Genomic DNA, 24,780 nt, shown 5'->3' with positions numbered 1-24,780 from the left:
GCCTACCATAAAAAAAACTCTAGTTTGCTTTGACGTAAATCTTTTGAGTGAGTTTTTGCTGACCGACCCTGGGTTAACTTTTCATATGTGACGCTCTGCTATAACATTTCGTCGCTATATGTGCATTGTGTGAGTTGATTTAAATGTAATATAGCCTTTTTTTCGCATTATAACCCTAAACAGTTTTTTCTTCAGGAGTAGTTGATTATTTTTTCCATGACGAGGGCACATAGCGTTGTGCCGAAAACGTTCAATTTTTTTGTTTTTGTTTGCTGTCATTACTTGAATAATGTAATTCAGCCTTCTTAAAGGCGTAGGAGCCAGGGGTGCACTCGCACCTCCAAACTTTTCAAGTAGTCAAAATTTGGGCAAATTTGATAAAAATTTGAACAAGCACTTTCAGCATGTTTAAAAAATTTCATTAAGATTGAACTTATTTTTGATTTTTTTCTCAAATATATAATCAAAATTAAATCAAATATAGTTATTACCATCTGAAGCCTTTACAAATTGTTTCACCTAACGGATCATCAGAAGGTCTTATTAAAATAGAATCTAAACAATAATAAAATATAAATAGAATCAATCTAATCAAAATTATATTTTTATGTTGAATTTGATGCTTGTAAAATTTAAAAAATCCACCGAAATTGAGCATGATTTAAGTTGCGAGAGTTAAGAAATAAATGTGCAATTTGTTGAGAGCTCGAAAAACTTGAGCAGAAAATATCCAAATGTCTACAAATTTTATGAAAAGTATGTCCCAATCCAATGTGCTCCATTATTGAAAATAATGCTTCAAACGTATAACTTACAATATCAACATGCTCAGCTGAAATTGTAGCCTGCAAGTTTATTTCATAAGATTTGAAATAACTTTTCAAATTATCTTCAACATCTGAAAATATCCAGATGCTTACAAAGTTTATGAAAATATATCCTAATCGAGATGTGGCAATATTCACTTTGAAAGTGATGCTTTAAAGACATCACTTACATTCTTATAGGCCTAATATAAAAATGCTCAGCTGAAAATGTAGTTTACATGTTTAGTTTATAAAAGTTTAAAAGTAACTTTTAACTTGTTAAGATTTTAGATCATTATGGCAATTTGTATTTTGAGAGCTATTATTATTTTATTGATGCGAAATGTTTTTTCTGTATTGAGTTATGTGTATTGTTATGGTGCTGTTGCATTATTTGGGCGATACTGTAGTTGACAAATTGCATTTATAGTAGATACCAGACTATTGGGAGCAGTGTAGAATTTTTAATCAAGTGGACTACGCTTTTTTGCAGAAAATATTTGGGTGCATTTAATTATAATTGGGCAAGAATTTTTTCTCACCCCCTTAAACTAACTGTCCTTTTCCCCCATGAGCCTTTTTGTCAATTAATCGTTTGTGGTGCGTGATTGCACTGGAAAAAAATATTAAAAAAACAATCCATATGTTGCTCTGCTGAACAAATTGTTTTCTATAAAAGTTGTTTTGAATTGGTAGCCATACATTAACTTGTTAATAATAAACAACTTAAATTTTATTTTGTTAAAAAAAGTTCTTAAATTGAAACTGTTTTGCGATGAAGACTAATTTTCAGACCGGTTGATAAGTTTATACAAAAGGCAATGCACAAATTTCATGAGCACTTTTAAATTTTTTAAAATAAAACAACAATTCGATGAGACTAACTAAACAATTTGTGTTTTGCCTTTTGCAGATAAGCAAACGAAACGGAAATATTGAATCGGGGAACGAAGGGCTAACCTACAATTCAAAAAATCTGAAGAAGGAATGATATTTGACATTGAAGAATTGGATTAAGTCGTCATCTTTTTGGAAAAACGTTTGACAGTGGTACCTTATTATCGGATTAATCAAATTTCTGAAAGATGAATTGTTTACGGTCTTGCTCCATAGGTGTTTCTATGGTAACTGGACATTGCGTTGGAATACTGCGAGGCCTTGTAGCTCCATTGCGTGACCGTATCAGTGATACAAAGTCTCAGAAGAAGCTTATTTTAACCATTGTTTGTGTCGCGTTGCTGTTGGACAATATGCTCTACATGGTGATAGTTCCAATTATAACGGAATATTTTAAAGACGACCCCAACGTTGTAACGAAAGCGGTAGATACTTCAACAAGCACTGATGGTGCAGTAAGAAACACTTCATTTCTTGATGAAAAGACAGAGTTATATACAACGTCTGTCTACAAAAGAGCATTGGGCTCTACTGCTGGAACAAGTAGTTCTGCAAATGAAGATGCTTTAACTGGTGTTTTATTTGCTTCAAAAGCCATTGTCCAATTAATGGCAAATCCATTTACGGGTACCTTCATAGATAGGGTTGGGTATGTGATTCCTCTGACTCTAGGTCTTATGGTTATGTTCATCTCAACAACTCTGTTTGCTCTTGCTGAAGGGTTTGGGATACTTTTTGTAGCAAGAAGCATGCAAGGCTTAGGATCAGCTCTTGCTGACACTGCTTCATTGGGATTGATAGCTGATAGATTTCATGATGAAAAAGAGCGATCAAAAGCTCTTGGAATTGCCCTTGCTTTCATTTCTTTTGGAAGTTTGGTCGCTCCTCCTTTTGGAGGCTTCCTTTGCGAGTACGCAGGACGGGAATGGCCTTTTTTAATTTTGGCTTTTGTTTGTTTAGTAGACGCTGTGCTTCTTCTCTTGGTGCAAATTCCAGCTTCAGATGAAAACAAAGCAAAAGACGGAAATGTACCGGTTGGAACACCAATCTACAAATTATTTATAGATCCGTACATAGCTGTGATTGCCGTAGCTCTTATGATAGCTAATTATCCGCTTGCGTTTCTGGAGCCTACGATTGCAAAATGGATGGAAGAGAACATGAAAGCTGATAAGTTCCAAATAGGACTAGTTTGGCTTCCCGCTTTCATTCCTCACGTTATGGGAGTATACTTAACCGTCCGGTTAACCGTAAAATACTTCCGCTATCAATGGCTGTATGGAGCATTTGGCTTAGTCCTTATTGGAGTATCAACTGCGGCTGTGCCAACCTGTAAAACTTACGTTGTTCTTATGATACCTTTAGCTTTCATGTGCTTTGGAATAGCTTTGGTAGACACAGCTCTTCTGCCTACTTTAGCTTTTTTGGTTGACGTGCGTCACACAAGTGTCTATGGAAGCGTGTATGCCATCGCTGATATATCATATTCGCTTGCATACTCACTGGGACCTATCCTTGCTGGCCAAACTGTTCATGTTTTTGGATATTTGAAAATGAATGTTGGTATTGGGTTGGTAAACATGATGTTTGCTCCTTTTCTACTCTTTCTTCGAGAGGTTTATGATTGGAAGCCTGATAAAAGTGAAAGATTAAATCTTTTGGATTTGAACGCGGCTCCTCCTGAACCCCAAATAAAGGACGAGCCAGAGGAGAACAACAGGGTAGAAGAGATTACGGAAACAAGCGACAACAGGTTATATGTCACCCAACGTCCGATAACTAGACATGGAAGTGTTGTTTCTAGTGAAGATGAAGAGGAGTGGTCGTCATCTCGAGAAAAGCGCAGGTTTAAGAGGAAGGACCTTATCCGGAATGGATCTTTGAGGCCAAGTGATGCCACTAATAAAAATGTTATTCAGACATCTGTAAAACCTAGACCTAGACCTCGCACATCTTCTTCCTTAAAGAAGAATAACCTTGTGAGTGTTCACGAAGCTGATGCGAAGAATAAGTCGGATTCAACCAATAGTCACAGTACATCTTCAAAAGAACGCTCCGAAAACACTTTTTACGAATCTCAGACATCATTTGGAGTGCAACCTTCTCTGTCCAGAGACGAATTACAGGCTCTCTCTGAGACAGGAATTGAACTACATAACCCTTTATTTGATCGCCATGATATACCTGAAACAACCCAGCAATAATATAAACGGACAAAAGCATGTTGACACATTTATCAAGCATTATATAACTAGGCCTACCGTAGCTGAAAAAAGACGTGCACAATGGTATGAAATCCGAGAAAGATGTATATTAAAACAAGTTTGTATCGCACTGCGGTTACAGTAGTGAGTTAATTGACCTTGCACAAACTTTGTGAGATAAAAAAGGTTTATTGCTACGATGAATATTACGTCTCTCATATACAGAAGTTTAAAATATTTTTGGCTTTGTATCTATGTCTTACTGAGAGCAGTCGGTTTTGAAATGTTAGACAAATGGCAAACGGATGCTGGTGGATCAGCAAATTTTCTTTCTTGACAAACTTTCATTAAAAATGATTGAAAAACCTGGTTTCAGATTCAAACCGCCTTTGTACGAAAGTTTATTTCAGTGGCTCCCGCTCGCCTTTGTAATAATAAACCATAAAGGTAACTTTAGAGACTTTGATGAAAAAGGAATATATTTGTATGTATCATGGTCTATAAATGCTCACATCAGGATTGGAAAAATTGTTAAGGCTGGGACTCAAAAAAAATTTTAAATATAAAATTCGGTTTCAAAAACTCTAAATTTAGCTGCCAATCTCTTAGCTGTAGCTACCTGTGTTTATAGTGGTTGACTGCCAGCAATATTTAATCAAGCCAACGGGCTGGATCTGCCCCTCTTGCCGTAGTTTATTTTTTTCCTGGTCTATATCCTCTCCAAACGTTCGTGTTTAGGTTACGATATTGAACGAACTCTTTTCTTAGCAGTATAACGATCCAATTTGGCTTTCAATGTTAGCCTACAATGTTTTGATGTATTCATTGATTCGTATATCAATAAATTTTGTGAAGGCTCTTAAAGTTGTTTTTGAATAAGTTGTATTTGAGTTTGCATGGCACAAAAGCAAATGTAATATTTCATACAAAATAGTGGGTTCAGATATATGCACAGTTTTGTGTTTGAAACTTAGCACCTGAGCGTGTTTGGAAGTAGAAATGTTTGAAACAATCATAATCTGTCGTGGAATTGCATGTGGTTCATGTCATATCGCTCTTAGACTATTTAATTATCGCTTGGTTGTTTAAATTTTGAAATAGAAATAAAAATTTGTCCCTTTTCAGTTTTGTTTTCTGGAGCATAGAAAGTATTTTCTTTCGAAAGCAGCGAAGCGCTTCAGTAATATTGTATCAATGTTTGGGACCAAAAATCTTTGCCTGCACCAATATCGAAGGCTTGAGATTGTTCATTAGGTGCTGTACCCGTTTTCAAGGATTTTATCTGCAATTTATTCCTTAATCCCGCCCTCTCGTTGGTTTCTGCTGTGTACCGGACGCCATAAAATTTTTATTTTTTTTACCACGATTAAATGTTGTGTGAATGTTTATATGAGTGTTTTAGTCAATTAATTTTGTTGTTGTTTTTTCAAGGTTGTTAAAGAAGTTTCACTAGTTTTTCTTTGTAAGAAAGAATAAATTTCTTGCTACACTTTAACAGTATTTAGTTGTAATTATAACTCGCACGTGTTGCAATGTAAGATGTGACTATTACAGTACAAAACACTTTATGGCTCAAACAGGTTACTTTTACAGTCGCTGAGGTGAGGACAGAGCATAGTAGACTACTTAAGTTTGCAGCAAAAAAAATTACCAAATTTACAAAAAGGAAAATCCGTAAGAAATAAAATTGCAGAGTGGTGTGTTAGGTTGCATGAGTCAAAATGCAAGTCAAGTATTCCCCCTTTTGGTTAAAACCGACTACTTGGTTTGAATGTCCAAAGAAATCACAAAAATATTTGACATAAAATCGTTTTCGAAATGAAACTATTTTATGAATTATTAATCAAACCACCAATTGCTTCAATGGGAAAATCCGACACCAGATTGGTTTTCTTCTTCCACCTGGTTTTAGTTCATTTGCCACCTTTTGTTGAGGTGTTTAGTTCTATCTAATCAAAAAACAAAGAGCCCAAATTGCGGGTACTAAACTCATGTTCAGCAAACAATCGTTTTGAAAACATTAATGGCACTGAAAATGAAGACAGTATAATTTCAAAACGTTTGTTTGCTGAACATGAGTTTAGTACCTGCATTTTGGGCTCTTTGTTTTTTGATTTGTTTGGTTTCACTTGCAAGAAAAAAAGTAGTTTGTGCAATCCTTAAATAAAGCTCAGGCTATCTCAAAAAATGAAATGATTTCTTGGCCGTTTCAACTCAAATCTGCACCATCAAGTTTGCTTAACTTCCATAAAAACTATTAAAGGTTTACCGCAAACCGTGAAAGCAAAAGTAAGTCAGAACTTTGGTAAAGAGTTCACTTTGTTGTTACAAAAACATACAAAAGTAAGTAACATCGACAGGGCCGTTGAGAAGGATGATTTGGGCCCGGTATCAATAAGCCCTCTGACCCTAACTCAAAACACTTTTTAAAAACACGAACTATATCGAAAGAATACGAGATGTTTTCTTTATGTTTCCAGGCCCCTTGGAAAGGTTTTGTACCCCTAAAATCATCCACGCCCCGAGTCAAACATTACCTCCTGAACCCCCTGCTAATGCTACTGAACATCAATAATTTCAACATGCTTCAACCAGTGAAAATTTTTTTGCTGCACTCTCAACACGTTGTTATGTTCTCGTCAGGAACAGCCTGATACATTTGCAATAAAAAAAGAAATTAAAAAACACATTGCAATTAAAGAACGCATGGCTTGATGCGTGAAAGATGGCAACAATGTTTTGATTACTTAATTTAAAATCATCTCTACAGGCACATTTCCATACTAGACCAAAATCGTGGAATCTCTGAATATTAAACGTAAAATCAGTCTTTAAACAGACAGTTGATGCTTGTGGCTTGTCTACAGTACAAAGTAAGTTATTTCGAAACTTCATTGTGACTTTTACGTGTTTACAAGTTTTATGTTGAATGTAAAATGCATTGAAATAAGTTACCGTACTTCACAAAGGAGCCCCTGTGTTGTCTTTTTAAACCCTAGATTATACCCTCCAAAACTATTAGTTCAATTTAAAACAACAGTTTATAACTGCGTGTTTTATACTTATTCATGTAGAAACAAGATGATACAGTATACAGTAACTAACTTTTCTACGTTTAATTTTATAACCAAACCAATTTTGAGTGCTTTCATCAACCTCAAGATTGGCATGTAAAAACGACACTTGTCTATTTGTTAGATTTAAATCTTTTTCTGCTTTGTGAAATATCCCACACAAGGATGAAAAAAACTATACAACTACGCAATTCAAGATACAAGCATTAACTCAACATTGAACTCCAGTGTCAAATTTGATCGCAACAAACAGAGCAAAAGTTTTCTACTTGTTTCTAAACAAGGATATTTGTAGATAAAAAAATTCCTAGTTCTATTCCAACTCATGGAAACAAGTTATGAGAACATACACTGTAAATGAAAAAGGTTCGTTTAGGGTTCTTTTAGGGTTCTTTTTTCAAGAAAAACCCTAGGCTTAGGGTTCTTTTAACAAAAAAGGTTTTTTATTGCAAAAAGAACCCTTTGCTTGCCAAAAGAACCCTAAGCCTAGGGTTCTTTTTCGGAACTTGTTTCGAAAAAGGTTCGTTTAGGGTTCTTTTTTCGAGAAAAACCCTAGGCTTAAGGTTCTTTTAACAAAAAAGGTTCTTTATTGCAAAAAGAACCCTTTGCTTGCCAAAAGAACCCTAAGCCTAGGGTTCTTTTTCGGAACTTGTTTCGAAAAAGGTTCGTTTAGGGTTCTTTTTTCGAGAAAAACCCTAGGCTTAGGGTTCTTTTAACAAAAAAGGTTCTTTATTGCAAAAAGAACCCTTTGCTTGCCAAAAGAACCCTAAGCCTAGGGTTCTTTTTCGGAACTTGTTTCGAAAAAGGTTCGTTTAGGGTTCTTTTTTCGAGAAAAACCCTAGGCTTAGGGTTCTTTTAACAACAAAGGTTCTTTATTGCAAAAAGAACCCTTTGCTTGCCAAAAGAACCCTAAGCCTAGGGTTCTTTTTCGGAACTTGTTTCGAAAAGAACCCTGCAGAAAGGTTCTTTTTGAAACGTTTTTTTTTAACCTTTTTTGAGATTCTTTTAGCAACAACACTGTAAAGGAAGAAGGCTCGAAAAAGAACCTATTAGGGAGCTACTGGGAATGGGGGTTCTTTTTAAGAAAAAAAAACCTTTGGGGGTTCTTGAAAGAACCAATACAGGGTTCTTTCAATAACTTTTTGAGGTACTATTATGAACATTCGATAAAATACCTTTCAGGTTTTTTCTTATTTAATACCTTTTTGAGGTACCAACCTTAGAAAACGAAAAACGATGAAGCATCTTTATTCTTTACATAGGACGATAAAAAAATACAGACCACAACAACTACAAAAATTACATAGGATGATCGATAGCGTTTAAAGAGCACAGAAAACATGCTTGTAACAACGAGATACCGGTACACGTTTTCTGATCTCCTAAAAATCTTCCGAGCATCCTGTATAATCACTGCCCATTACAATTTATTCACAAAACGCAATACCTTGCTTGTTACCTCCACATCTAAATGTAAAATGTGGGTAGAGAAAAAAGACAAGGTATGCTTAGTGGATTTGGGGTACTGGATGTTAAACACCCAGTAAGTACTCAACAGCACGGCCACAGCATCCACTAAATTATCCATGCCAATTACTTGACACCCGTCAACCATGACAGTGAAGCCATCTTCTTCTTCAAACTGTATAACCGGATATGTTGATTCTGATATTGGTGCATTACATTTTGGTAAAGGCAAGACTGTACAGTTTGTGCATGGGCAATCCGATATTGATGCAGTAAGGTTTGATAAACGCAAAACTGTACAGCTGTGAAGAGAGAAGGCATATTGCGTGACCGACAATTCCAATTGACTGAACGAATGATGATGATGATTAAAACATAGTCTACAACATTTGTAAAATGAGATGAAACGACACACGATTTTTGATTTGGTTTTTGTTTGTGCTTTTAATATGCTTGATGTGCATTAATTTAGGCTACTTTAATGTGCGTGTTAGACAATTTCACTTGCGCTGTAACTTTTGAGCTTTCGATTTGTGACTGTCTTTGAAATTATGAAATATTGAAATAAGCAATTTTAGAACGAATGCAATACAAACCGATTTGCCAATTACGAATCCTTTTTTTTTTGGCGATCAGTGCAAGAGAGTGCAAAACAATAAAGAACGCATGACGAAATAAAGGAACACAAGTAGGCGAAACAAAAAACTAACGTAAAATTATCAAAACAACCTTGTGTTTTTATCGTTTTGTGTCGCTGTTCAGTCAAGCTTGAAGTCGTCGTTTAGAAAACTTTTTTTTCGTTTTCGTAAGCTGAAGGAAGCATTTGTGCGTCTCTTGACGTAATTTCTACTAGTTATCGTACGTTTACGGGTCAGACCAGTTTACCGGTCAAGCCAGTGTATGTGGTGACTACAACGCATTTCACAGTTTACGATAATTAGATTAGTGTATAGACATAGAGTCAAGACATCTGCTGCTGCATATATAAGATAGTATCAGTAATTATGCCAACTATCGAAGTGCAGAAATCAACTCGTGAAGATCTGTATGCTACAATTAGTTGGTAAGATACTGTTCTTTATATTATTAATTATGTCGTACTTTGGCGATATACTGGTTAAAAGTTTGTATTCTAAGGATCCTCTCACGTCAGATTAATGTTCTCGTCTGTTGTTTTGTGATTACGCAGCGTGGTCTTCTTTATACAATAACAACAACTTTATACTTTGTAAAACAACAGTTAATCCTCTGTTTCTATTTACAATTTATAATATTGTCTTCAGAAACCGTCGCATCTGGATACCGTCAACTGTCAATGTCTACTCTACTATAAACCTTATTACTGCAAACCTTGTGTCTATGGTTGTGTGCGTGCTAATTGTTGTGTTTTACAGTTGGTTGGCGAGGTAGAAGATGCTTTCAACATTGAGCGTCATTTGAAACAATTGAGAGGGGAGATGGCGAAGGGGGAGAGCTGTCGCAACAACGGCTTGATTCGCGACCGAATGTTGTGCACTCGATCCACGTGTTTGCGCAATGGGAACGAAATGTCGGTTGCGGATCTGCAAGCGAAATATCTGTCGTTGGGAACCGCTGTTTGGGTATGTTGAACATTACGTTCATTTTTATATATATACGGCACTATTTAAAGACTAAAGCCAGTGTGACGTACTGGTTAGTAAGGTGACTGGGATCTAGCTGACATCAGATATATCAGGCGACAACTATCAGGCGATCGCTGCTGGAACTTGTTAGCTCAGTGCAGTAAACTCACAGTATAAACACAGAAGCCTGATTAATTGACAAATATATTTCGCCTTTAAGGATTATTATCCAACTGACCCTGTGTTTATACTATGAGTTTTAATATATCCTATATAGTGACAGAAATCGTGGATGTATGTGAAGGTTAATTTGAGGTTTTTGTCTTTGCAGATGATCGAAGAAATGAACAGTCTGGTGCAAAAAGATTGTGTTGAACTGCTCTCAGAAACTAGCCACCACCGTTTTTATCAGGACGTTAAAAAGCAGAAATTGCCGGCGGACATTCTGAACTTAACAGGTACCGTAACATAACTAAACTTGCATTCTCATTATATCAAGTTAAGTTTAAACTATCTTTTTTTGCTTGAGAAGGGTTTACAATTGACGTCACCCAGCTTTTCACCCCCTCCTCCAATATCAACTTTCAGGTACCCTCCCCAGTTACCGGTTGACGTTGAACGCTCCCTAATTTGTAGTTTGTACAGTATATATAGCAACTATTAATTAATAGATAATAATAGATCATTTTTTAGAGAAGAACTAGTTTAATCCAAGCTGGCTATACTCACGGTACCGTCACTCTTTCATGAGAGTTATCATGGCTACATCACAACCAATGCTATAAGCATCAATTTTCAATGCATGCTTTGTTACGGAAATTGGTGGTTATAATTAAGCTAATTAAGAATGTAAAAGTTGATTAAGAACATTACTGATGTCCTGCATGGCGAGCCATCGCACTTGATTGATAATCGCTAAATGTGATACCAAGTAAAAGGCTCTTGGTTGTGTGTCTCTCACCCATTGTAGGCTATTTGTTTGGTGAAGTGAATGTTGCTCAATGCCCGCACTTGTGCTGGCCATCGAGTTGATATATAATATGCTCATTGTTTGTTATAGAATCCAGAATCAACATATCCGGTTATACAGTTTGAAGAAGAAGATGGCTTCACTGTCATGGTTGACGGGTGTCAAGTAATTGGCATGGATAATTTAGTGGATGCTGTGGCCGTGCTGATGAGTACTTACTGGGTGTTTAACATCCAGTACCCCAAATCCATTAAGCATACCTTGTCTTTTTTCTCTACCCACATTTTACATTTAGATGTGGAGGTAACAAGCAAGGTATTGCGTTTTGTAAATAAATTGTAATGGGCAGTGATTATACAGGATGCTCGGAAGGTATTTAGGAGATCAGAAAACGTGTACCGGTATCTCGTTGTTGCAAGTACGTTTTCTGCGCTCTTTAAAAGCTATCGATCATCCTATATAATTTTTGTAGTTGTTGTGGTCTGTATTTTTTTATCGTCCTATATGTAAAGAATAAAGATGCTTCATTGTTTTTCGTTTTCTTTACACTTGTTCATTTCTACAAAACACGATTTCTTGATAATCGTGTTTTGTGAAGGTATTTGCTTTGTAACCGTCTTTTTCAATAAAACCTTAAGCATCAGTTATAGCACTGTAAGTTTATCTAAAGGTGTCTATTGGAACCATAGGAAGGTTGGTACCTCAAAAAAGTATTAAATACGAAAAAAACCGTGAAAGGTATTTTATCGAACCTTCAGAAGGTTCATAATAATACCTCAAAAAGGTACTAAATAAGAAAAAACCTAAAAGGTATTTTATCGAGAGTTCATAATAGTACCTCAAAAAGGTACTAAATAAGATAAAAACCCTGAAAGATATTTTATCGAACGTTCAGAAGGTTCAGAATAGTACCTCAAAAAGGTACTAAATAAGAAAAAAACTCTGAAAGGTATTTTATCGAACGTTCAGAAGGTTCAGAATAGTACCTCAAAAAGGTACTAAATAAAAAAAAACCCTGAAAGGTATTTTATCAAAGGTTCATAATAGTACCTCAAAAAGGTACTAAATAAGAAAAAAACCTGAAAGGTATTTTATCGAACGTTCAGAAGGTTCATAATAGTACCTCAAAAAGGTTCTTTTTAAGAAAAAAACCCGTTGGGGGTTATTGAAAGAACCCTGTATTGGTTCTTTCAAGAACCCCCTAAAGGGTTCTTTTCTTAAAAAGAACCCCATTCGCAGTAGCTCCCTTATAGGTTCTTTCAAAAACCCCTAAAGGGTTCTTTTCTTAAAAAGAACCCCATTCGCAGTAGCTCCCTTATAGGTTCTTTCAAGAACCCCCTAAAAGGTTCTTTTCTTAAAAAGAACCCCATTCGCAGTAGCTCCCTTATAGGTTCTTTCAAGAACCCCCTAAAGGGTTCTTTTCTTAAAAAGAACCCCATTCGCAGTAGCTCCCTTATAGGTTCTTTTTCGAGCCTTTTTCGTTTACAGTGTAGTTGCTGCTCCTGGTATTTTTTTCCCTTTTTAAATTTAACTTTTATTCAACATCTAGGTCTAGAGATGGAAATGGTAGCTCGCTTTCTTGTGGTTGCAAGCAAATTAAAGAAATCGCAACACAAGAACATCCCAGACAGGAAAACTCGTCATTTTTACATTGACTTGAATCAGCGTAACGATGTTGTAACAACGCTTGGACGACGTTGAATCAACGTAAACATGATGGATTTTGCTGTCTGGGATCTTGTCAGAAGCAGATATTGTCACAAATGAAACGTAAACCTTGAGCAATTGCTTGCTAAATCATAGCCCGTTAAAGCAATACAGACCAAAGTGTTAAAAAATCCTAATGTAAAAGCAGCTGCGATTAGACTAACGCTAAAGATAAGTGGGTCATAATATAGGCTTGATTAAGGTGCAATATTATTGTAAGAAGAGCATGATAAAAGATCACTCCTACTAAATAAAAATAAGCCGTTTTGTTGATATGCTGTGTTAAAACTACAGCACTCTAGCTATGTTTGCTCACGTTGTACAAACCTCTAGTAACAGCAATGAATGCCTCGGGTAACCTATCCTTGTTCTTTGAAATTTGAGGTGAAAGTTATGCCCTTTGATGAAAGTTACGATTTCAGAGCTTTCCAAGCACAAAATTTTTACAATATTTTGCAAATAATTATAAATCAAATATCAGGGAAAAGTTTTCCAAGAGGAAACAAGGAATGTTGGAGCACTTTACAACTGGATCAATTGGATCTAGTTGTCCAGGATCAATATCGACCGATATATTGCAAATGACGTCATAATTCACTTTTCTCGATGTTGAAATCGATTGCGAAGAAGACACCAGCTCACAATTAAGATCTTTCTTATCGACCGGAACGTGTGACAAAACTGACAAGAAAATACGCCTCGATTTAATGCGATCAAGGCTAAGTGCTTATACGCCTTTACCTGCAATCGCTCTATGCTTTCATGATTAAATTTTTTTATTTTGTTTAGTTGAAGAATAGATAAAATGTTTTCAAATTACTTTTTTGATATTTGATATTTTTAATTCCGGTTAGTTGAAAACTTCCCAACAATCCTTGTTGTAGAAGCTTTCTATTCTTTTAGTTGACAATCATTTGCATATCACATCACAGAAGCGAGAACTTACACACTGTCCACTTCAGCGACTAACTCATATCTGTAGTTAAAAGCTCCGACAAAGTGGGTATAGGCTACTGTACCTGAAATTGCCAGGATTGAGTTTCTAAAAAAAAAGCTTTATCAGTCCGAAAGTAAACGCCACTTTAATGGAATCCATTCAATGGGATGGTCAACAAATCCAAAACTATTTTTTTCTGCAGCTCCGACAATAATTTTATGAACGCAAAAACGTGTTTCTCCATTCAAGCGCTTTATTTACATAGACAAGATTGCCGGGCTCGGATAGAACACTTTTGCTGAAGATTTACTGCTTTATTTCATTTAGTAATTAATCAGCATCGTCATAGTGTGGTTAAACTTTATTCACTACGTCAGAGTTACTATTGGTAAACATTTGCTTTGTTTTCTTGAGAAAACAAAATTAACAAATCAAAACTTGATACATTACCACAAATACGATAATATCCGTTATAAGGCTGACAAGTAACAAATGATTTTATTTTTCCGAACAATAGACTCTAGCTACTTGTGATCGATTCTGTAAGAAAAGTAAGTTTTAAATCTTACATAACCAAATAAAAGGTAGAATAAATGCAGGAAGGTTGTTTTTGTTTTTATAATTTAGAAGGAATTTTCTCAAGAACATGAAAGGAAGTTGCAAAAACTCAGATCGGCATGCGAAAACAACGACGAAAGCAAATCTGCAAGAACGAAAGAGTGTGGAGAAGATTTCAATGGAGAAGATCCCTGATGGTGTACGTCATTTTGTGATATCGACTTCGTATGGTTTGATCCACCAACTGTAAGCCATATAGCGTAGACATGTAGAAGCAATAACTAGCAGATATGATGAAGCTACTTTTAAATTTTATATTTTTATCTCAAAAAAAAGAGAGACCATTTTGAATCAAGGACAGGCTGAAATTTGAGAAGAAAAATTTGCCATATGCCTCTTAATATTTCCTTTGTGCTTTAAGTGCATCAAAGTACAAATTGCAGATCAAAAATATGACCTCTGAATCAGTTTCTGGTGGATTTATTCAATCCTCTGGTTACAGCTTATGTTAAAGATTTGAAACTCTGTCCAGTTGATGTAACATCCGGGTGCGAAAAAATTTTTACCAAGAATCATCATTGAACTAAACTGGTTGTTTATATTTATTATTAGGAACCAATTTTTCTTCCAAAACTTCCCGTACCAAACTTGCAAGAAACGCTGAAACAGTATTTGTTCTGTGTTAAACCACTGGTCAGTGCAAATCGGTTTGAAAAAACGAAGAAGTTAGTGGAGGAGTTTGGAAGAGTAGGAGGCATTGGAGAGGCCGTCCAAGAGAAATTATTGGAAAAAGCGAAGCAAACGAATAACTGGGTAAGTGGGCAAGAATTCAAATAAAATATAGTATCTTGGTAGGTTATACCTAAATGCCATTTACTTCAAATTTAAACAACACTATCCAACGACATTATAACTTCATTCGGCAAACATGTAGCCTATAGCCCTCACCCACTAAATTATAAATCTTGTCTTGATAGTTGTCCGGAGGTAATTCAGGATTTCAGTAACAAGGGCTATACCTACTTTTGTAGAATTAATGAACAAGAAGGTTTGGCAGTGTTTTGTCTGGTTGGTGCATGGAATGCTTAATATAGGCTAAATTGTATATCTTCAGTTACTTTATTGAAACAAAACTTCTTTTTTTGTGCTACATCGAGTTGTTGACTCACTACTGCTTAATTTCAGGCTTATAAATGGTGGCTAGACGACATGTACCTCAACAACAAGGCTGCTCTTCCTGTAAACTCCAATCCTGGAATGGTATGGCCGAAACAAAGCTTCAAAGATGAAACTAGTAGGCTGAGGTAAAGCATACTTCACACTTAAATTAGAAGAGTATCGTTTGAAAAATCGTTCACCCAAACGTAGCCAACTTCAAGTGAGATAAATCATTCCAGTTGCACTCTTGTGTGTTAGAAATTAAACTTAGGTGTTATTCCAAATTTCAAATTCTAGCAGATGTGTTCGATTGAGTGAATGAATAAAAAATCTTGCCATTATCTTACTTTTTGAAAAAGAAAAACAAAAAGGTTCTTATTTTCGCCGACTTATTCCACTAAACAGGTACGTAAATAATGTGATTTTGTCAACAAGAAACTAGATTAAAAGTTGATTTCTAAAGGTACCAAAACGTTTATAGGTCACAACTGTTGCAAATTTAAAACAATTGTTATCTTTTAAAAACCTCAAAATTGTGTTTCAAGTTTGTTTTTAATGTCATCTTACTACTAATTTATCTTTATATTGTATACATGTGACATTAAGTCTGTTTTTAAATGACTTTTAGATATGCCGCAAAGCTTACATCAGGAATTTTAGATTTCAAAGTGATACTAGACGCGTAAGTATTTCAGATAGCATACAGAAAAAAAAACCTAGATTACCTTATACTTAAAGATACATTTGCTAAAATTAATTATTCCAAGACTTGTAAAAGCAGAACATAGTGAGCTAACACTCAAGCTGTGTTGTCTATAACTCTATATAGTTAGGCTACACACAAACAGCAAGACTAAATTGAAAGAAATCATTAAATATGATCAAAATGGGTTGCATTGTTAATATGTATTAGGAAACAGACTGAGAAATAGCAATTAACAAAAACCACAGCTTTATTGTTCTACCATAGTGAAACATTTTTCCGCCTGAAAGGTTATAAAACGCGTATTTTTTCTCTTCCGCAGAAGGGCGCTGCCTGTCGATGTAGCCAGAGGACAGCTCTCTGGACAGCCTTTGTGCATGGAACAATATTATCGACTACTCAATTCCTATAGGCTGCCAGGCTACAACCAAGACAACTTGATATCTTTTTTAACGCAAACCAAAGAACCTCAATACATCGTCGTAGCTTGCAACAACCAGGTGACGATTTGGGAATTCTCTGCTTGCTATATCGAAAATATAATGACGAAAAGCAAATTGATATTCATACAGTCTTTTATAGTGAAGCTGAAACTTGAAAACTTTCAGACAAATATTGCAATAAAAGGCTTTTAACTGAAACGAAATTTCAAAAGAAAACTATTTTGGATCTACTACAATACAAGTAGTAAATTCTCCTTCTCACCACCGGCGAGAAGAATTCGTATTTGCAAGTAGGCCTACAATAAACTTTCAAGGGTGATCCTAAAAACTTTACATCGCACTAAACATGCAGTTAAAATCCATGAAAAAATTATATCAATCAAAATTTTCAAAAATGAATCGTCTGACAGACTGGTTGAGTCTTTATCCTCGGACTGTGAAAGCTTTTTTGAGAGCTTTATCCTGGCAGCTTTGCATGGTTATTGCTTGTAGAGGCTTTGAACCAACTGACAGATACAATTTGAAAATTTGGACGTAAATTCGAATTTGAGCCCAAAACAGCTACTATAAGAACTGATGGAGTCTGCAACTGTGATTTGCGGCTAAAAACTCGTTTCAAGATCTTTGATTCTTCGACTATGCTTTTCTTTAGTTTTTTACTGTTGATGTCACAAATGGAAACTATCGTCTTACGGAAGCAGACTTCACGCGGCAATTCGAAAGAATCATCAAAGCGGCAAGTTTAGAAAATGACTCCATGCCTCCTATTGGTTGTCTCACATCAATTGAAAGAAATGACTGGGCAGACGCAAGGGAGATTCTAATAGAAGGCAAGTTTTCTTTTTATGTATTGAAGTTGAATTCGAGTTAACGTGCCTATCAATCTATTGCATAGCTCAGTTGATTAAGTGCCTGACTTCACAAACAAAGAAACTGCAAGACCTAGCGGCGCTGGTTCGACTCTTGGGGTGTGCGCTTGAGAAACGCATTTCAAGGTCAGCTCTCCATTCATCGGCGCCTAGTAAATGGAATAATTTAAAGACAACACTTCAAGAGCATGCGTAACCTTCACTCTATCAAATTCGGTGACCGGGGGTGCGTCAGTGGTTCAAGGCCTCTACAAGTATACGAAATTGCCAGGACTAAGATTTCAACGAAATTGTTTCAGCCTGAAGAAAAGTGCTTTCAGAATTAATCAATGTTTGACTATAATAAACTTAAGTTGATTATTAAATCACCGGATTGTTCTTGATCAGATCCAGTAAATCGAAAATCTCTGGACGCAATGGAGCGTTGCGTTTTTGTACTTTGTCTCGACCAATCAACAGGCTCCAACAGTGACGTCACAATGGCGCACCAAATGCTGCACGGAAGTGGACCGGATTTAAACAGCTGCAACCGGTATAGCAATCTAATATCGTCAATAATTCTGGTTTTTGTTAAAATAGATATAGGTTACGTACAATTGGTCTATCACCTGTGGTTCTTCATTAATAATTTTATATAATGTTGTATTTGGGAGAGGGAGTGCAAAGCTAAAAGAAAAGTGGGGGTAGCGTATGTGTGGCAACCCTTCAAAATAGTCACCATATTTTCAACATTATTTCAGGTTAAATAATATATCGCGAGGCTATGTGCACTTATGCACTATAATATCACCTGCAGTACAATAATAATAACAATAATGTGTTTTTTATATAGTGCTGTATTCATCGCAAATATACGTTACTCTTCAGCGCTTTGCAAAGCAAACAGATCAATGATATAAAATTTGCAATAATGACATAAAGTGATGTAAAAATATACTTAATACATGATATAAAGTCCCAGCATTCTAAAAATCTACTTTGGGCATTGCTTTCCACGATTTCCTCTACTAGCCCACATCCCTAGTTGTCATTCACAGCGGGAAAACGCAAAGTAGCATACAAGGCTTTGAATGGAAAGACTTTCTGTTCGATTCTAAGACATTTTCATATTCTTCTGCATCCGTATTCCAACCAAAGAACAATAAAACATACATATAATTGTCGATATTAAAGAAATACTAAGCGGATAGAATAGTGCTAATACTCACGAATTGTTGCCAAATCTTTATTTTCACAGAGATTTTAAATTACCATATGCTTTTAGAGCAAAATTAAGTTTTGTTGGCATTTTCTCATGACAGATGGTACGACAAAACTATACAACTTATTATCAGCCGTGATGGTACTACCGGTCTGTCATACGAGCATTCAGCATCGGAAGGCATTGCTGTTATTGCGCTTATAGAACATCTGCTCAAGTACATGTAAGTCTTACTCTTGGCAAGATTTTTCTTTTTAGAAGTAAATTTGAAATATCTTTCCAAAAAGTTAATGGCGCTCAAGAATCGTTTTAGTTTTGTTAAAAGTAACGGTGTTCTAAATGGTTTTTGATTCACTAGAAATGAATCATACCACAAAACAATTTCAATTAATGGTTTGGAATAGCCTAGAGCCCTACATGAAGTAGGCTATTCAACTTTTTAGCTCTTTTTCAAATCGTTTTCTTCCAGCAAAAAATTAAAATTGATAGCTCTAAACACAAGTTTACGTTAACTTTGTAAAAACTTTCATTGCTTTTACGTAGCCCATCAGTTAGTCACTCACTTGTAGACACATTGAGTGGCTGAGCGTTGGAAGCCTGTTTAATGAGAAGCCTAGCCGTTAGTTGGTGACATATTAGTTAGTGTCCTGATCGATCTTATGAAAGCTGTCAATTTGACATCCCAAATGACAGTTTAACAAGACATTAAATGAAATTCTTGATGGTAGAAACAAAAATTATTGTTATTTTTTCTTGTTGCTAATTTTTCTTTTTCACTAAATATGAAAGAGTTTTTTCTTCTTCTTTTTCTTCTTCTTCTTCTTCTTCTTCTTCTTCTTCTTCTTCTTCTTCTTCTTCTTCTTCTTCTTCTTCTTCTTCTTCTTCTTCTTCTTCTTCTTTAAATTTACTTGTATGATTCAGGCATAAGGGCTAGGTACAATGACTTTTTGAAGCTAGATATTATTAAAAACTAACATTTAGAGATGCTTACTATATTAATTAAACCCCTAGCAATTTCAGTTTATACAAAGGATGTAATGCCTGTCTTGACCTTTGGCCAGTTATGCTCAGTTGTGTATTGTTTACTTAGCTCTTTGCAAGAAAAAAAAGGACTTTTCCGTTCTTCATCCACAATGGAACTTCCGGCTCCATACCGACTTCAGTGGAAAATCGATGACACTGTCAATAAGTAGGTTTTTAAATAGGTTTTACCAAAGCTATTTCACTTTGAGTTTTCTTTTTAAATTGTCGGAAAGTGCGTAAGAAGATAACCTTAGACGGGCTTCCGTGCAGTCATACTTTGTTCATTCCTGTTAAAGCGAACCCATCTTTAATTTTGTCGCTTAAACATAAAATAACTGTTGATTAGATACCTCGAACTTGCCAAGCAGCAAGCCAAACAGACCGCAGAAACTCTAGATTTGGAGATATTCAAATTCAACGATTATGGCAAGAACTTCATAAAGAGACAAAGCATCAGCCCTGATGCTTACATACAGGTCTCATTGCAACTCACCTACTACAAGTAAGTATTCCTTTACAAGTTTTCTATTACTCATATGTTAATTCTGACCGTGTTTCCATTATATATTGTATATTGTTATAAATTTAAAACAGATTAAATGGCCTTGCAATTAATAAACTTCTAAATAAAAAAGTTGCTTCATTTTTTTCCATTGCTTCCATTTTTTTATTTATTTATTTTTTTATTTCGGTTGCATTTTACTTTCACCCACTTTGAGACACATATGGTTTGCGTCGCGTTCAAGCTTCTGCCCAGTGGATGAAAATATATAGATTAATTAAACGGAAAGGAAAGAAAGCCTGTCTTTGTGTCACTTTCAAGCACTTCTTTCATTATCTTGCCTCAACCCAGTCACGTGCCATCGATGGATGAATCAGTTTTTTTCGTGTGTCGAATGCCCTATTTGTGCGTTTTGTTGATAGAATCATGTTTGTTAAGAATCTACAAATGTCTCGTTTCGACGTACGAGAGTGCTTCCACAAGAAGATTTCGACATGGAAGAGTGGACAACATCCGGGGAGCCACCTTGCAAGCTCTTGATTTTGCAAAGAGCTTAACAGAACCGGATGAAACTGGAAGAATAAGGCTAGTAAGTTACCAAAATATGCTGAATAGTAAACTTAGTGGTCACAAAAATCATATTAAAATGTAAAGCATTATACCATGTGGCAAAGAAAAATAGAAATCACCTAATAGGTCAGTTTGTGTGAATTGTGGTTTTGTTTAGGTCACTGTATCACTTGACAAGAGGCATTAGCACTGTATTGAGTTGGTAGCTAATACATCGATAATTCTTTTTAATTTGGTTGTTTGCTTTATTTTACACCGACTATATCATAGCAAAAGTGTTAAGCTTGATGAACTTTGCAAATTAATTTTATTTATAGGATGCTAGAAAAATGTTACTTCTCCGAAGAGCGATAAAGGCTCAAACTGACATCACAATATCAGCGATCACTGGATATGGGATCGATTGTCATCTTCTTGGCTTGAAAATGGTAACTATTTTAGCAATTAATCTTACAAACCAATGTTAAAATCTAATGTTGATAACTAGAAGTCTTCGAAAAGTAGGACAGCCAGAACGTAGTCTGACGCTTGTACACGTGAAAATTTGTTTACACTAGACTAGACTTTCAAAAAGTCCTTTAACCTACATGGATTGAAGGCCTACGTTGAGTTTATGTAAAATAGGCTGATTTACTATCTGAAGTCCCTGTCTGAAATACAGGCCCGGATTTAGGGGGGGGCAGTTGCCCCGGGCCCCCCGACTTTTGAAGGGCCCCCCTATGTGGAAAAAAAAGGTGATTTTGTGCTATATTTTTCCTTTTGGCTTTTAAAGTTTCTGCAAAATGCTGTGCAGTACTGGACTGATGCTACTGTATACGTAGAGATGGTTTTTCGCGCCGTAGGCGCGAAAAATTTTTTTGCACGGGGGCCCCCCGATCTAAAAGTGCCCCGGGCCCCCCATCAGCTAAATCCGGCCCTGCTGAAGTATAAGATATGCTGTTTGAAGTAGTTTTACATGAGTTTACAAGCCCATGACAAAGCCCAAAAGCTGGCAAAATTTTTTGCAAAATATGCCGTTGATGTGTCACGATGACGTAGAGCAAATTCTAATGTAGAGTAAGGAAGATTTTTGGTTTTGATCGTTGTTGTTAGTTATTCGGCTGTTGTTGTCTGTGTATCAAATCAAAAGCAATGCTTATTGTTTTCAAACATTTCTACTTTTTTACTAAAGATGGCTCAAGAAATGGACTTAAAAGTTCCAGAAATATTTTCTGATCCTTCATACGACCTATGCAACTACTTTCAGCTTTCTACCAGTCAGGTAAGATAGTTGGGAAGTAGAGGCTACAAGAGAGCATTTTAATTTCTTCTTAATATAACCCTTACAGTTTATAGCCTACAGCGATAGTATTCATCCTGGTTTGCAAAAATCACAAAACTAAACTCGACTTACATGTGGGCCTTGAAGTTTTAAAGTTAAGATGAGACCCAGATAGGCCAGTGACTTAACATAGTTAGCTTTAAGAATAAAGAAACAACCTGGAAGATAATTAGTTTTCAGATACAGTAAATAACTTCTTTTGTAATCTAGATTCCTACAACAATGGATTCGTTTATGTGTTATGGAGCGGTTGTCCCCGACGGCTATGGTGTCTCCTACAATCCTCATGACGATTCAATCGTGTTTTGTGTGTCGTCATTCCGAACTTGTCCGAGTACAAGTTCGGAGAAGTTTGTCCAAACACTGAGAGAATCTCTCTGCACAATGAGAAACATTTGTCAACAATGGAACAAACGGCGATCTTCAAGTTTAGGTTGCTGCTGCGTAAAATGCTGTGTTACCTCTTTAAGCTAATAGGCCCTAAGCTATAAAAGTCACAAATAGTCAACGTTCTTTTTAGAGAAATTTCCTTTTTGTCTCTTAAATAACTATGCTTAAATCATAGTTAGAACAAAATAATTTATAATTTATTTGTTTCAAATAGGACTATAGTGCCTTAAAATATGAAAACGAATGAAAAATATGACGGTCAATAGTAATTTAGAGTCCAAACTATATTGTTGTTACCTTTTTTAGGGTAATGGTTTATAAGAGTGACAAATAGTCGAGGTTCTTGTTGGAGAAATTTCCTCATTTTTCATAAAATTATACTTAGAACAGCAGAATTTTCAATTTATCCTAATTGTTTCAGTTCAAATGCAACGCTTTAAAATTAAGAACAAAGGAAATTCTTACCCAATACGACGCTCAATAGTAATTTAGAGTCCAAGCTATATCGTTTCACAATATACTGTAAATGAAGTGAAAGATCACAAATGGTTGTTTTTATTAATTATAGTAAAAGCACGCTTGGTAACTTATAATCTCTCGAATAGCTTTCAATAAATTTTGTTAAAAAGAGAATTTACATTTAATTATTATCAGCTGTTTTTTTAAATGGTGTACTTCTTGTTAGGCTACTCCTGGTGAACCTAAACAAAAAAATTCTAGTTACTCAAAATAGTCTAAAAACTAAATAAATTTGACATTGAGAAACGACCTGTAATTAAAAGGTGTGTAGGCGTTTACTCACAAACATAAACAAACGCTAGAAAAAACAGTGTGGAGGTGTTGCGCACAATAATTCATCATAGGAAGTTCCCAATGGCATGTCTCTTCCTTTGACATGAATAAACAACTTTTTTAACAAGTGTTGATTTAATTTTCAGAGCGAATTCAAGTTCCCACAACCTTTTCGCTACAGCGAAGAATTCGTGTGTGGTCCACGTGTAGCGAGGGCTCCACCTTGCGAGAAGATTTTTCGATAGACTCGGAGTCATCGGACGATGAAAGATCCGACATAAAGTTAAAATCAAAGCAATTATTTCCTCGCCATGAAAGCTTGCATTGCTTTAAGTCTGCCAGATCAGGTAAATTACAAAAAAATGAATTTGTATCATTGCTGTGTAAGGCGAAAGTTGGGCAAACCATTCTATAAAATACATAAATGAACACATTTAAAATTTATGAGCTATGGTCTCTCTCTTTATTTCACGCACAATATTTTATCCATTTTTTCTTATTTGCTTTTTATCAAAAATATAAATAAAGCAACATATTTAAGTGCAAAGTAACCATTAAATGTTTTGTTTTGTACCATAATTATTTCTGTTGAATGGCCTATATCACTTCACCGTAGCGTAACCTCTAGGAGAATAAATGACACCCAACGCGATACAGTTTGCAAGTCAGTTGCTACTCTCCACATTAAGAGTGATATTTTATGATAATATTGGTGGCCCTACTAAATATTTAAACGTAGAAACTTGTGTATCTAGAAGCTTATGCCAGTAAATGTACGGTAACTAAAATAAGCCAAATTGTCAGCCAGTTTATCCTCTACCCTCCGCTAGCAACGACTCTGACTTTTCACTCTGCAACTTATAATTAGTAATCGCTTTTGCTCTGGCATTGAAAAAAGCGTATTTCTCCTTTGTTTTAATAGAAAAGACACAATCCTGCTGTTTGTTTTATGTCGACAAAATGTAATTTGAATGTGATGTAAGACATGAATTGATTTAAAACATCGTTTAGACGTATCGTTGCTATCTGTGGAATGTATTTCTATTCACCACGGATGTACCGCTATTTTAATTAAATTACAACATATCCTCTTCTTATTTCCAAGAAAAGGTCCCAGACTGTTTCAATTATTGTTCTTACTTCAGGCAATCGAGCAACAGCATTCCCAAAACGTCTTCCCCACCCACATAAGCTGAACCGACGTTTCAGTGATGTTGCAATCCAAAGGCCACTGGTTTCAATCCCACCAACAACGTCTAAGTCTATTATTTCGGCTGATCTATTGGAAGTGTTGAAGCAAGAGAATATGGAAGTCATATAAAACTGAATCAAACTGGTTTCAGGCGCACTTGTATTCATTTTTTGTTTTTCTGGAACTTGTAATAGGCTACCACAAAAAGATGCACTAAGTTGAATTGCAATTCAAACCTATGTAGTAGAATAGGCAACAGCATGCATATCAACTCATTTTCACTAGACTCAGTTCCATAACACTGGTCAACACAATTTTTGATGCAACGGATTACGGAGATAAGAGGGAGGTTTTGGATGTTTTCGAGAGTGGGGAATCCAAAAATGAAATCT

General features: G+C 35.6%; 2 protein-coding genes across 2 annotated transcripts; both read left to right on the top strand.

The window, feature by feature from the left end:
- The first annotated feature begins 1,927 nt into the window (after positions 1-1,927).
- Positions 1,928-3,907, top strand: LOC145787928 (putative vesicular acetylcholine transporter-B). The gene has a single exon (XM_082599767.1). The coding sequence runs from the start codon at positions 1,928-1,930 to the stop codon at positions 3,905-3,907; it is 1,980 nt and encodes a 659-aa protein (XP_082455893.1).
- Positions 3,908-14,312: 10,405 nt separating this feature from the next.
- Positions 14,313-24,517, top strand: LOC145787927 (choline O-acetyltransferase-like). The gene is made up of 16 exons (XM_082599766.1): positions 14,313-14,423; positions 14,837-15,037; positions 15,410-15,528; positions 16,011-16,064; positions 16,408-16,585; positions 17,181-17,358; positions 17,785-17,929; positions 18,699-18,821; positions 19,689-19,787; positions 19,968-20,123; positions 20,562-20,712; positions 21,011-21,121; positions 21,865-21,954; positions 22,225-22,447; positions 23,343-23,543; positions 24,342-24,517. Exons 1-16 carry the CDS (start codon positions 14,313-14,315, stop codon positions 24,515-24,517), a joined length of 2,316 nt encoding a protein of 771 aa, XP_082455892.1.
- The last annotated feature ends 263 nt before the right edge of the window (positions 24,518-24,780 follow it).

The sequence above is a fragment of the Aplidium turbinatum genome, chromosome 18 (genome assembly GCF_918807975.1).
Source record: "Aplidium turbinatum chromosome 18, kaAplTurb1.1, whole genome shotgun sequence".
Lineage (NCBI taxonomy): Eukaryota > Metazoa > Chordata > Ascidiacea > Aplousobranchia > Polyclinidae > Aplidium > Aplidium turbinatum.
The sequence above is the reverse complement of the archived record's forward strand: the minus strand, read 5'-3'. Positions and strand labels throughout refer to the sequence as shown.

Bases quoted from the DNA above. Each gene is read 5' to 3' on its own strand.
- LOC145787928 (XM_082599767.1), top strand. From the start codon at position 1,928: ATGGTAACTGGACATTGCGTTGGAATACTGCGAGGCCTTGTAGCTCCA.
- LOC145787927 (XM_082599766.1), top strand. From the start codon at position 14,313: ATGAAAGGAAGTTGCAAAAACTCAGATCGGCATGCGAAAACAACGACG. The intron at 14,424-14,836 runs GTACGTCATTTT...ATTTATTATTAG, and splicing joins TGGAGAAGATCCCTGATGGT to GAACCAATTTTTCTTCCAAA. The intron at 15,038-15,409 runs GTAAGTGGGCAA...GCTTAATTTCAG, and splicing joins CGAAGCAAACGAATAACTGG to GCTTATAAATGGTGGCTAGA.